Genomic DNA, 14,113 nt, shown 5'->3' with positions numbered 1-14,113 from the left:
TGTAATGTATAATTATCCATAGCTGAATACTCAAACAAACCATAATATGGATTAAACATTTCCTTTGATAATAAGTAGAACCACTCTCTTGCAAGGCCACCATAATCTAAATAAAGTTTAAAAAACATGATGAATAAGTAATATATTAATTGAGAATAAAATAATAACGAATATAAATAAAAAAAAATAGACGATTTTATATTATATGAATGCATACCTAAACCTGTCTCTCCTTCAAATTCCACCCATAATTTAGTCTTAAGCAGATCTGTCTTGGTAACAGAGCTAATAATTCTATATGAATCTTCCAGTATTGATGTACGACGTATGCGTATTTCAAACTTATTAGGTACATTAGTCTGTTGAATAAGAGAAAAAATCATCAATTGCTTAAGCTACAAACAAAAAAAATGCAATTATTACTGGTTTTCTCAGATGGCTCTTAAAGTATTCATATTTTTGTTTATAATCACGAGAATATGGTACAGCTTGTCCAGCAATATTTGGATTGGATAATCTTGGATCTTCCCATTGTGTTGTACGGGTATCTATAAATTTTAGAAATAAACTAGTAACAAAATTTGGTAATTTTTTTTTTAATAAAATCACTTACTATGATCAATATAAAATACACGACCATCAGTATGCATACGTTCTTCCCAACCTTCTGGCAACGGTCCCAAGTCGTCTTCGACACGTCTAGTTTGATTTGGCATAGGACTAGCTCGACCATTGCGTGGATCAATCCAAGTTGTACGACGAGCTGCATGATCAATGAAGAAGGTACGTCCATTCGGCGCAACTTGCATCGACCACCGTGGAGGCAAAGGTTCTTCATCAACATTTAAATTCTATAATATGTTGTATAATTTATTTTAATATATAAACATAAAATAAAAGTAACTAAGTAATCATTTTTAAATATAGAAAAATATATATAAATAAAGTAACATTAAAAAAAAATTAAATAATTTGAAATTGTATTAAAATTGAATCGAGCATTTTACTTGTTCTGTTACGGCTGCGTTATCTTCCACGGAATTTCTTCTTGTTGATGATGCTGATGTTTCAGAACGATTACCGCTATCAGGTTGATCACTATCTTCATTCTGCCGATTGAATTTAAGATGGCAAAGCATTACGCAACGAATTAGTTTGCAAATGATCGTGTTTATATAGGAAATAAAAAGAACAGAAACAAAAATGTCAGAAATTCATAATTTTGAATAAAATTTTGAATTTACTAATCCAAAAAAAAAATTATTAGCAAAAAAAAAAGAGCCAAAGCAAAATTTAAACAAATCTTTTAACGACCAAAAATTAATTTACATTTTTAAAAAAATGATATATAAAGCAATGTAATTTATATAAAAAACTATAAGAACACAAACTAATTGAAAAAAGAAATTAATTATAAAATATATGTGATGAGACAAAAGATGTGTAGATGTAAAGTTTTTGAATATATACGAGTAAAATGTTAAAAAGGCAGACAAAAAGTACTACCCTCGTTAAGTATTAAAGTACAATAAACTTAGCATAATTAGTATAAATTTTATAATTATATTTAATAAATAAGTAATTAATTAAACAAAATGGTTTAAATTTTAAAATTTAATTTGAGTATAAAAATTTCATTTAATTTTAAAAACTTAATTCTAATAAAAATCAAGTCTTTGATTAATAAAAAAAATGCGACTTGCACTTTTTGAATTATAATTGCAGTATTTTAAATAATATTTTAATTTTAAGTTATATTACAAACAAAAAAACTATATGCTATATAAAATTTAAATACTAAATTTTCTTATAATTGTTTGGGCAAAAAGAATTGAGCGTTTTTCTATGCACATTATTTGAAGTGTATGTTCTGTTCATATTAAATAAAATGTGCAGGATACAAAAAAAAAGATAGATACTCTAAAATATATATCTTTAGATAGAGTAAAGATACACTCACAATCAACGTTACACTCTCATGATAATTTATTTTATTTTTTATCAAAATTTATAAAATAGACATTAAAACTTCCAACAGAACAGAACAGAGCAGTATAACTTAACCGAAAAAGAAAACGTTCCGCCGTTTGTCTTATGAACCCAGAACATTTTTTGCTGAAGATTATCTGATTACAGACCATGAATAAAATTCCAACCTTAGTCTTCCACCTGACCCAAAGTACGGATGAATTTCAAACATAATATGTTTTATAATATGAATCACTTTCATATATTCCTACAAAATAATACAATATATTATATGATATTATCAGTAAAACTGATTCATATATTCCTATAAAATTTTTATTTGATGGTTGGTGGTTCCCAACAGAATTTTTTTTTAACTTATTATATATATATATGTATATACATATATAGAAAGCATTAAAATCAAATATTGTATTAATGAAAACTGTTTTGAATAATAAAAAAGTCCGTTGTTATTATTCAGCTATTACTTTATCATTGCTGAAATCCAATCTTAAACACAAATAGTTTATATGAATTATTAGTGAAATAGTTAATTTTGTTATAATGACCATTAACCATGAACTACACCAGCAATCATTTCCATTAATTTTTTTACATTTCTATGAAGAATATATAATATAATATAATATTTCTATGGCATACAAGCCAGTTTAAATCCATACACCCAAGTAAGATTATTAATCAATTGAAGCGATTTGTATGATTAAATTCGTAATATAGATGACAACAACAACTACAAAAGGAGGTATTTGTAACTCGTATATAAAATGGACAGTATTACAAGTGGTAAACTACGTGAACACAGTGATATTCAAGTTATGAAATATAGTTTCGAAATGTACAACAACAACATTATTTACTTAAATGTAGTATATAAAAATGGTTGCATTATTGGACAAAAAGAATATACATGTATCCTTTGTGTTATGAATAAATTGTCGAATTATATCTAACCGCTTCTCTTGAGGTCTGCCGACTGCCAAAAATGTCTGTTGAAATATGTTCACCAAAATGTGATTGCTGTGATTGTTGGCGTTCCATGTTATTGCGGTTACGCAAATTTGTCATTGCTCGTCTCGATAGAGCAGTGGGTACTCCAGGTGCCTGCCGCACTGGGCGTAGATCAGTCTGTAAGCTAGTTGCAGAGATTTGAGACCTATTAGTCGGATGTCTTAGTGAATTGTAAACAAAACTATTTAAATAATTAAAAAAAAATGTTGGAGGCGAATTCAGTAAAGTTGACGAACACAAACAGGTATCATATAAATAAAGAAATATGGCTTTATATAGGCAAAAGAGTTAAACAGAACGAAATGTGTTTTTTATTACAACCTTTCATAATCCATGTTTGAGTTGTTGTTGTTGTTATTGTTGTTGCTGTCATTATCACTGTGACTACTGTTACTGTTATTATTAAAATTGTTCGAACTGTTTGAATTTAATGATGTTAATGATTGGGTTCTTGAGATTGTGTTTTCCTCTAGACTACACTGACTGATGGTATCCTAAAAATTATGAAAATTCATGACAAATTAAGCAAAATATGAAATAAAATTAGAAAGTACAAAAACTTATAACAAAAAAAAATAAACAAAAACAATAACTTAATTGAAAAGAAATTAGCAACAATTGTTTATAGGTGTACAACACAACTAGCCCCATTTTATGAAAATTTTGGATTTGTACCAACTACTACGCTTCACACTACCGAATCACACTAAAGTTACACTTTAATAATTAATAATAAAATCTATTTACAAAAATACGTGTCAGGTACAAATTTGTATCGAATATATCACAATTTTCGCTTTCCAACTGATTACTGCTTTTAGTTGAAAACAAATCGTCACTCGCAGCGCTATGATTCTCTTCATTATCACATATATGATTCTCCACATCACTGTGTTCTTCATGCTCATCAACGTTTTCGTTTTCGTTTTCGTTTTCGTTGTGATATGAACCACAGTCAGTACAACTTATTCTTCCATTTACAGCAGCACGACCATCACACGTATCACACGAATGACAACAGTCCGAACATGATTTACAGCTGCTATCCATGCTACCTGTGCGGGAGCTTGTGTTGTTGGTAGCACTGCCAGTCTCATTTTCGTTGATGACTGTAGAACAATTTTCACAATTGTTATTTTGCGCGTGTAAAATTGCCGTCACTGTACCGCCCACAGGACCATACTTTTGTATAAGGTTTAATTATAATTATAATTACAATTATAATATGATTAATTTAAAGATATAAGTAAAGTTAAAAATAATTTTAAAAAAAATTGTTAAAACATGCAACTATTTAATATATATTCAAACCAATTGAACATGCATAACACCTCGAATGATATTAGTTAATATCACCACCTATGTACACCAGTTAATTTGGTATTTCTATAATGCTATTGTGAAACCATATATATATAATTACCGTCGCTCTGCCTGTTTCGGAGTCATCCACACTTATATGAAAACGTCTTTGGAAATCTGATGCTGCTTGTTCTACATTCACATTCGCGTTATTGATTGTTAATCTATTTGTTAAATGGATTTTAATAAAGTTTTGATAATAAGACCGAATATACCTACGTGGTTGGTCTTTCCCATTGTGTGGTGCGTGCTGTATGGTTCACGTAATATGTGCGACCATTAGCGTCTTGACGTTCCTCCCAACCAACTGGTAAAGGATCTTGACCACCATTTGCTGTAAATGGATTCTGTAATAAAACCAAAATATTTATATAAACTCAGTAATACTATTTTTATTTTATTTAATGATATCTACCATATCTATGTACTTACAACTGTTTGTGTTGCGCCATTAAGTGAGACATCCTCCACATGCTCCCATTCATTTTCAGCATTTGTTTCGGCATTTTCTCTTGTCTCATGTATGAATGCATGATAAATTTCTAAAGTGCCTTTTATACGTGACTTAGCGCTATTTTTTTTTTTTTGATTTTTTTTTTGTTTGTTGGTTAAGAGAAATGTAAAAAATATTAATAGTATCAGAATATATAGAAACATTTGAATTGGATACACAAATATGTCACACTAGTATGACACTACCACAACCCAATAAACTAAGGACAATAAACACAACTTAAAAACTAAAGGACAATAACAAACATAAAATATATTATATATAATTGTTTTCAGTTTACATGAAAACACCATTAGAGAAAGCATGTTTTTCCAGGGAAATTTAAGTGAAGTAGTCAATTAGTAAGAAGGCAAATAAATACGTTTAATACGATGTTTACTATAAAGGTGAGGTGAACTAATTGATTTCTCATTTTAGAAAACTTTTATGAATCGAAAACAAAGTAGAGTAAAACTACTAAAGAATTTCATTCTGCATACAACAAATTTATCAAAACCAAATTTATAGTTTTCTGGTTGACCTTGTTTTCAAAAGAAAATATAGAAACAGAAAAAAAGTTAAATCATAAGATAACCAAAATAAACATACCCTACTGACCTTCTCGGCCTAAGCGCATAACTTTGTGGTCCAATAGTGCGTCCTTCTTGTTCTGTTGGTAAATTGACCAGAGTTAATTCGACCATACCTAGGAAATCATCTCGCGTCAAACGGTTCTCATCGAAAACTTGAAACACTAATTTATGTTCTGATGGCTTTACCTGAGCAAGAGCAGTAAATAAATATTAATAAAAATAATTTTAAATTTTAATAATTATTTTGTAATTAATTTTACAACATATACAAAAGGAAAATATAATTAACTTTTCAAGTTAATTATTAATTTTCATTCTTCGCAAGGACTTCAGAAAAATCACTTTTTCTTCTTTATTTAGAATGTACATCCTGTTATCATAATAATATTAACAATAAGGTTTCCCTATATTGTTAACATTATGATTATAACCCCTAAGGATTATCCCAGCAGACAGAAAGTACAATCAGTCTACTATAATACATTTAAACGTCTTGTTTAATAAACATGAGAGTTTAGATTTATGTTGAAATAATTAAAGCATTGAGGATAAGACAGGCAGTGTGCGAAATTGATTGAAATCTGTTTCAAGATTGTAGTAACTTGCCAGCTAACTTAATGGAATGGAGTCAGGGAACAATTAAGCTAAGATTTATATATGCCAAGCATTTTAACAATATCATAAAAGTTAGAGGTCTGAAGACATCTCCAGAATTTAATAAATAGTTTTTAATAAGTATATATTTTGCATATGAATATTTCATAATGTAAGTAGTAGCTTTTTTACTCTTTATTAACTCGAGGTATTAGCACTTTTACTCTTTATTAACTCGAGGTATTATTTATCACATCAGACTAAGTAATAATTGACCTCAGATTTGCATACCTCCCCGAGGAGCCTGTAACCATTCTGAGATTCGATAAGGCGGTGTTGGTAAGTCTGTCAGTTTTCGCAAAATAATGGTAATGTTAATTTGGATATAACTTATTCAGCATCGCTTCATTAAGAAATCAAGTAATTACAATTCGATTTAATAGAAAATTCCGTCAACTAAAAGTGCAGTACGAGACCAAGGTTGTCAGACAACAAAGTTCTTAACATGTGTTGCTATTGTGAGAATTGTGTTTCGACAGATTAAAATATATCAAGAACTCTATGATATACTATAAGACCAGGCTAACCATATATAAGTAAAACATCTTTAAACTTTTTTTCAGGGCTTAAGAAGGTCTTGGGTCATCCACTGTTGCCTTAAGTGTTTCACTCAAGAAATGAGTTTAAACAGCTTTAAAAAAAAACGCAGTGACGTCACAACTTTATGTCACGCGGCGCATTTAATATATAGAAGAGGAGCGACAAGCGCTATTACAATGGCATTACTAAAGCGCAGTTTTGCAATAAGAGAATAGATTATATCACAACCAAAAACATACGTTTGAGCTTAGTGTGCTAGACGACCACTTGACGTTCAGATTACACTGACTTAGGGTTAAAGTTTTATACTGACTTCGGCATTCGATTGTTTTAGACTACATCAGAAATAATATACATCGATTTCAAAATACAAGAAATACAAAATCGTGAGTAAATAATAAAATGTACTTACTCTGAATACGAATTCTTCATTCCAAGTGGGATTTAGGGTCTATAAATTAAAAATGAAATTTCAAATAATTTTTTATCATTTTTGAGAGAGTTATTATATATATTTACTTTTTTTTTGGTCTTTGTTAAGACCGAATCAATATTAATATCACCATTTATTGTGTTCAAATCAATTCTTACGTAGGGATCACTGTAATGGAAATATTATCGATAAGAACATGCAATTATATAGGTGTTGTAGTTACCTAGCACCAAAAATATCTTTTTTCGCCAACGATTTTCCATTTATCACAACAATGCGCAAATGACACGTATCGGCAACGTCATTCTGAAAGTAAAAACCAAATACATATTTAGACATAATTACAATAATAAAAAATAATAAAAAAAATAAAGAAATTTAAAAAACAAACTACAACTAGGGCTTTGGTTTCTAACACAATGTGATCCAATAAGCGACACTCAGCTGTTGTCTATTTAAATAATTAACGAGTATTGCTGGACTTGCAATACACATAGCAGCAACAGTGCAAACGTGCAACAGAATTTCGAATCCATAATTTTGAACAAAATGTTGGGTCGGTCATTCTAAACGACAATACGTGTAACTGCGTATATAATCCGCAACGCAAAAACAAAAAAAAAGTAAGTCAATATAGACATACATTTAGGTTGAAGGGTTTGTGTTACTGTTTTTGCTTTCATTTGATGCAATGCGACATTCTCAAAACCATGACCACACCATATCATAACTATTGACGCATAAACGCCTACTTGACGTACATGCCAGTGGTAATTTCACCCACTAGTTATTTGATTTGTGAGGAGTGCATGTCTATGCATATTTCACGAAAGTTCATGGGTGCATGCTTCAAAATCGCATACTATATTTGATCCTCTTCATTACGAGTATATTGGCACTTGCAGTTGATGTGTTTGTCAGTAATTACTTTATTTATATTAACTCACATATGCGATTACGATTTTACACTATAATTTTATATTTTGACCCATATGTACGTATTTAATAATAGTTGTATAGAATGCACCAAGGAAATTAACTTTGACTTTAATGACACGTAAGTACTCCATGTACTGGAGGTTTTTAGAATTCATTGACAAATATTTTTTAAAATCGATCAAATAGTTGGATCGATAGTTTGAAATATGAATTTCATACTTTCTATGAATAGAATTCTATATTATAATCTAATCAATCAGTAATATATGAAAACAATTATTTGTATCCAGATATCTAAAATTTTTACCAAGATAAAAAAAGGTAGCATTTTGTTAAAAATGATTTGCTTCTAATTTAAAATTATTTTAATATTTTAATTAAAATAATTAAAAATAATATATATTCATATTACATGAGCAACAACTACTTCTGTACTATAATATAATAAGCAGCAATCACTCTACTCTGACATTGTAGATATTAGATTCGCTTTTAGATTCAAGCATTCACTCTCTTAAATAACTTTTGTTTTTTAATTGTCAATATCCTAGAAGTCACTCGTCTACAACGAGTGACTTAAATTTCAACATCCACAAGGATAATAGAGTGACTTCAGTAACTATTAAATTAATAATATTATTAATAAAGAAAATATGTTCTGATTGCTTAGAAGTCATGAGATTTTTTATGGAAAATACTTAACTAATATTCGGTCATTTCAAATGTTAGTTTTTCGCTAGTCTCTGAACTAAATTAATTTGAGCCTGTGCAAAGCCAAAAGAACTGAACAGTATTTCGCCGAACTTATTGAGTATACAATTATATATACATTTATACAAATGTTTATATATAGTATAGTCCAAAGAAAACAAGATTTGTAAAAAAATATATTTTTAGTATCTCTAAAACCAGGGTTGTACATGTCTCAATGGCCTGTTCGGGCGTAGAAAAACGTTCGTCACGAATTTTTTGTTAAAGTTTGGAAACAAAAACTCATTTGGTACCAAGTCTAAGCTGTAAGGCGGATGACCCATTAATTCTATGTTTTAAGTCTTTAAAAACTCTTATGTTGGAACTGATGTGTGCGAGCTCGCATTGTCTTCGTTCGACGATTAGTTTAATTCTCCGAAGACTTCCGGGCAAACACATGGTTGTATATCACTCATAATTGGCCGTTTTACGTTGCTCAGTTGTTATAGTTCTGATATGACCGGTTTTCTGAAAAAACTTGCGATAATTTGTTTGGATTTGCTTCGTCTGCGGACAACTTTTCTTGGGTGGTTTTGCTCACTTCACAACATTGAATTCATGATTCGTCACCTGTCACGATGTCATAGCGGTGTTTTGAGATACCTTTTGCCGTACTTTTTCGGTATATTTTTGTACTAATCAACACGTGCCTGCTTTTGACCGATTGTCAAATTATAGGGTAACCAACGGGAACAAATCTTTCTAACAGCTTATTATTTATGTAAAAATAAATGCATGCTGGTCCCCTTAATGCCCAAGGACACCGGTATGTAACGTGCCAATTCATTTCAATTTTTTCTCGAGCTGCATCAATGTTTTCGGGCACAATAGCCTTTTTCGAGGAAAAACGAAGAACACGTTCAAACTCTATGAACCAGCTGGATTGAACAGTCGCTGGATGTGGTGTTTCGTCACCAAATATCGAACTTAGTTGATCGATGCATTATTTTCTGGTTAATCCAGAAAAGACCATAAGCGCGCATAAACTAAAAAGTTATAATGACATTTATGCTAGAAAATGTCAACCTTTCAAACAAAAATATCAAAATTCATCTAATACTTAGTGTTGCCTAGGCGCAAGACTTAAAAGACAGCCTACGTAGAAGTACGTGGAATTAGAGTTTTAAAATTCGTTTTTACCTTGTACTCCACCTTCATTCATACTATATACTATACTTTATAAGTTAACTAAATTCCTTTCTCTTCATTATGTGTGTAGCAACATTTCACATAACTTAGAATGAAATTATTAGCAGTACTTACACTGATAATAAGCGATCTAAATCTTAAGGTCATATTTCTGGAAATCCCTGGTAATTTACATTAGCTTTTAGCCATGGCCTTAACTGCATTAAATACAAACCAATGAATATAATGCCGTGTGCGAAGTATCTCGCATGATATTACTGCATTTAAACCTTCTCATTGTTATTATATGTAAGTTGATGTGCACAGTTTGTTGCCGTCAATATATGCTACCAAGTACATGATATCTAGTTGAACTAGCGCTAATCCTCAAACCAAAGACTGGCCAATTAACAAATTAACTTCTAAATTAAGCACACAGAACGTGCATTTTATTAATCACTTTGGTAATGAATTCTTTGCAACCGCAAATCGCTTTATTCTCTTACATATAGTACCATAATAAAGGTAAGTATCGAACAACACGCCACCACCATCACCTCCACTCGATGCTGGTGGTTCTTGATATGTACTGAATGATTGATGTTTGCTTTGGTCACATGTCCAACAAACACAAACGTTAGACACTTAACCGACACCACGAAATTCTCATTCGAACACATTAAATTGTTGCTGCTTGGCATTAAGGCATGGACGTCAATTTGATAGATGAAGAGCAACAACAAAAATTTTATTAAATAAACTATAGCAATTTTAATGAAATAATTCAAATACTTATCAAAGCTTATTTATTATAAAAAGGGAAAAAAATTAAGTTCATAAAAAATATTTTATGGAATTTTAAAGGCACCACAATCAAAAGTCAACCTCTTTTTATAACTCTCAGCCACATTGTAGGGCATTTAAGGATTTTCTGTTAATAAAAAAATATCGTACCGGATATGCCGCCATATTGTATAAAATATATATACAAAATATGACAAAAAAAAGGAAAAAAAGTTTAAAAAAATATGAATGCAAAATGGAAATTTCAAACAAAAATAAAATATTTACATAAAACTTAGTTGAAAGGATGGGCAAATATTTTTCAACAGACTGAGGTACTGCACTGGCTCACTTTATGCCCCAGCGTTCCTACCCCTATAAGCAAGGTCATAGCGTGAAAGGCACAATATAAAAAATTAAATATGCACATAAAATCATGGTCACTGATGGTGGTACTCAAAGTTTTGGGAATTGGAATTTCGCATTCAAAATCCACAAACATCAAATGTTAAATTCATGAGAATTTTACGTTTTTTTTAGTGTTTTTTAGGAGAAAATGAAGGATTAAGATTTTTGTTTTATGAGTTTTATTTGTGTTTTCAGCTTATAATTTCGTTTTTAGTAAATTTATTTGCTGCTTTTTGTTTAAAAGAAAAAATATGCTCAAGTGTTATAAAGCATTCAAAGCATAAAAGATAATCATCGCATTTATACGAATTTTATTGCAATTAAATTAGAAAAGTTAGGTAAATAAAAATTTTTTAATTAACTGATTTCTATTCAACGAAATGAAAAAAGAATCGAAAGGACTTGGGAAGTCATTATTTCATTAATGAATAAACAAAAAGGTTGTTTCTGAACTTCAATGAATTATATTTAAGTAGTCACGAAAACATTCACAGAATATAATATGCAAATAGAAAAGCGAATGATTTTAATGCAATTTATATGCAACCTAACGAATTCCCTTTCCCTGCTTACAACCGAGTTTATTATATTCATTATAACCTCAAATGTAGAATGTACAACTAACTTAAGTTAATCATCATTATTCAGCTAGTTCTCTTTACCTCCTTATTTATTTATTATTTATTAAAAGAGTAGACGTGAAAATTGCCCAACAGCCGGTACTGCGGCCAGAAGGGACCTATTGTACCAGTTTCACTATTGATTAAACAAAGCCCCTTAAAGCTTTGTGAATAAAGTTTAAAACTAAATCTAGAGAAGAGTTCTTAATCTGTTCTGGTGACAGAAATTCTTTATGAAACAGATTTCTTCTGTGCGTTATTAAAGCTGGACAGTCACAAAGAATGTGCATGGTCGTTTCCTCATCTTCGAGGCATAATCTGCATTCCAAGTTAGCAGATAATTGTAGTTTATGAAGGTGATATTTCAGACCATAATGACCTGTAATTAAACCCGTTATCAACCTTAAGTTACATTTTGAGAATTTAAGAATGTCTTTGTAGGAGTACGGTGTTATCAGTGCTTTGCTTTGTCTGAGTCCTGGAAAGTTTACCCAGTAGTCCAGCCGCATATGATTTTCCATTTCCTTGATAATCTGTTTTGTACTGGCCCAGTTTATTCCACAAAAGGATTGAGGGCCTATAAAAGCAGTTTTTGATGCAGTTCTGGCTAGCTCATCAGCTTTTTCATTTTCCAAAACTCCTCTGTAGCCCGGAACCCAGTAAAGGCTTACCTTATTCCGAGCTGCAAGTGATTGCAGAAGCTCGTAACACTCAAGGACCTGTTTTGATTTAAAAGTCCAAGAAGAAAGAGATTTAAGAGCAGCCTGGCTGTCATAGTAAATAACAATTTTCGAGCCAGAAGATTTTTTGATTAAATTGGATCTTACGCATAAGTTGATTGCGTGGATTTCAGCTTGGAAGACACTCGGCCATGTGTCCATTGCCTCCGAAATTCTGGTGTTGGGTCCATATACACCAGCGCCAGTGCCTTCATCCATTTTTGATCCATCTGTGTACCAAACCAAACTTTTTGGGTCAACCTGTGGACCTCCATTCTCCTACGTTGAACGTGATGGTTATCTCCTTAACTTTTTCTTCTATTACATTCCGTATTCTTCACTTCCTGAATTAGATTAATTTAGTTTGTTAAATAAATATTAATGCTTTTTAATCTATCTTACATTCCGAATAGTTTAAGTAGCGTAACACGCTACTAACATGACTAAGAATATATGGTATATATATCTTTTTTTACAACTGGTTTTAGCGGATACTACTCGTTCTGCTATCGACTAGTAATCCTCACGCACTTGAAAAATACAAGAATAATTTATACTGCAGACTAATATAGAACCAAAATATTGCCTTTACCCCTCTATTGCTCTACTATCAACCCACGTACAACATATGTTACTTGTGTTTAATTTGGGAATAACGAGTAAAAGATTAACGTTTGAATTAACTAAATACTTGCGCCTAAAAGTACATTTTTTCGAGTATGTAAGAATCATACGAACAAAAGCTAATAAAAAATATTTGTGTTATAAGCTCAGTAACTGAAGTTCTTTGTTAACAACTAATTAACTGAAATATTTCACCAAAATAAAATTTTTAATACGTAAAATGCATATTAATAAAACACTGTTTTTTTCTCCTCTGACTGTCATGTCAATAAAATCAAGACAAAAAACTGCTGCGTTTTACAAAAAATTGTGAAATTAATACATTCGTAGGTTGATCCAGATCTTTCAATACCAGATTTGAATAATGGTATCGATTAATTAAAAAAATATTGAAAAAAACTGAGATATGCCAATTGCTCAGGAAGGAATTCATTGCTGCTTACAATTCACTAACTTGACATGAACAAATAAAGCAAATAATAATTTTTGGGTTTGCCGAAGCTTGAATAGCGTCTACATTGAGTTATTGATTATTTTCATATAAGTCATTTTCAGAATAGATTTTTGGCAGTAATGTTTTAGATTCATTTTCATAGTTCCAAATTTTGTAAAAAAAAATATCTAAAATTGGACTCGTAAGTACTCATAACAGACCCCAAGATTAAATTGACATAACCAGGCACGTAAAATCAAAATTAGATATGACAATTCGAGAAACAACTGGATCTAAGCATACATTTTCAGGCAACCAAGATCCCTTTGGGTATATTAAAAGTATCTGTGATTTTTTCATACAGTTTTGAACAAACATTTTCTTAATTAAAAATCAGTATGGGTCAAGTATATATTGGCCATTATCATTTCTGACCTCTTATAGATAGATGTAGATGGATAGATAATTCCATCCGTGTTCAACTTCTGTGGTCTATCAGTGAAAAACTTGTCCAAAGCATTATCAGCGGATTTTTAGTCGACCAATTTTTTATCATTAAGAAAAATTTGCAGACATTGAAACAAATGGAAGTCAGATGGTGCAAGGCCCTGGATATAAGGTAGATATATCA

The 14,113-nt window shown here is 30.6% G+C and overlaps 2 protein-coding genes across 2 annotated transcripts in view; both read right to left on the bottom strand.

Moving 5' to 3' along the window:
* Positions 1–14,113, bottom strand: part of LOC119677084 (E3 ubiquitin-protein ligase Nedd-4-like) — a 37,041-nt gene that overhangs the window by 228 nt on the left and 22,700 nt on the right. The window contains exons 3-16 of the mRNA XM_038088353.1: positions 7,302–7,384; positions 7,165–7,246; positions 7,058–7,096; positions 5,468–5,637; positions 4,798–4,936; positions 4,585–4,712; positions 4,427–4,529; positions 3,325–3,497; positions 2,947–3,184; positions 1,008–1,109; positions 614–851; positions 424–548; positions 218–359; positions 1–106 (exon numbers count right to left, since the gene is read on the bottom strand). Coding sequence (XP_037944281.1) covers positions 1–106; positions 218–359; positions 424–548; positions 614–851; positions 1,008–1,109; positions 2,947–3,184; positions 3,325–3,497; positions 4,427–4,529; positions 4,585–4,712; positions 4,798–4,936; positions 5,468–5,637; positions 7,058–7,096; positions 7,165–7,246; positions 7,302–7,384 — 1,868 coding nt within the window. The remainder of the gene's footprint in view (positions 107–217; positions 360–423; positions 549–613; positions 852–1,007; positions 1,110–2,946; positions 3,185–3,324; positions 3,498–4,426; positions 4,530–4,584; positions 4,713–4,797; positions 4,937–5,467; positions 5,638–7,057; positions 7,097–7,164; positions 7,247–7,301; positions 7,385–14,113) is intronic.
* Positions 3,552–4,412, bottom strand: LOC119668238. Its single transcript, XM_038077685.1, has one exon. The coding sequence runs from the start codon at positions 4,051–4,053 to the stop codon at positions 3,730–3,732; it is 324 nt and encodes a 107-aa protein (XP_037933613.1). The 5' UTR covers positions 4,054–4,412; the 3' UTR covers positions 3,552–3,729.

The sequence above is a fragment of the Teleopsis dalmanni genome, chromosome 1, assembly GCF_002237135.1.
Source record: "Teleopsis dalmanni isolate 2A chromosome 1, ASM223713v2, whole genome shotgun sequence".
Taxonomy (NCBI): Eukaryota; Metazoa; Arthropoda; class Insecta; order Diptera; family Diopsidae; genus Teleopsis; species Teleopsis dalmanni.
Note: the sequence above shows the minus strand (reverse complement) of the source record. Positions and strands in the feature narration are given on the sequence as shown.

Bases quoted from the DNA above. Each gene is read 5' to 3' on its own strand.
- LOC119668238 (XM_038077685.1), bottom strand. From the start codon at position 4,053: ATGGATAGCAGCTGTAAATCATGTTCGGACTGTTGTCATTCGTGTGAT.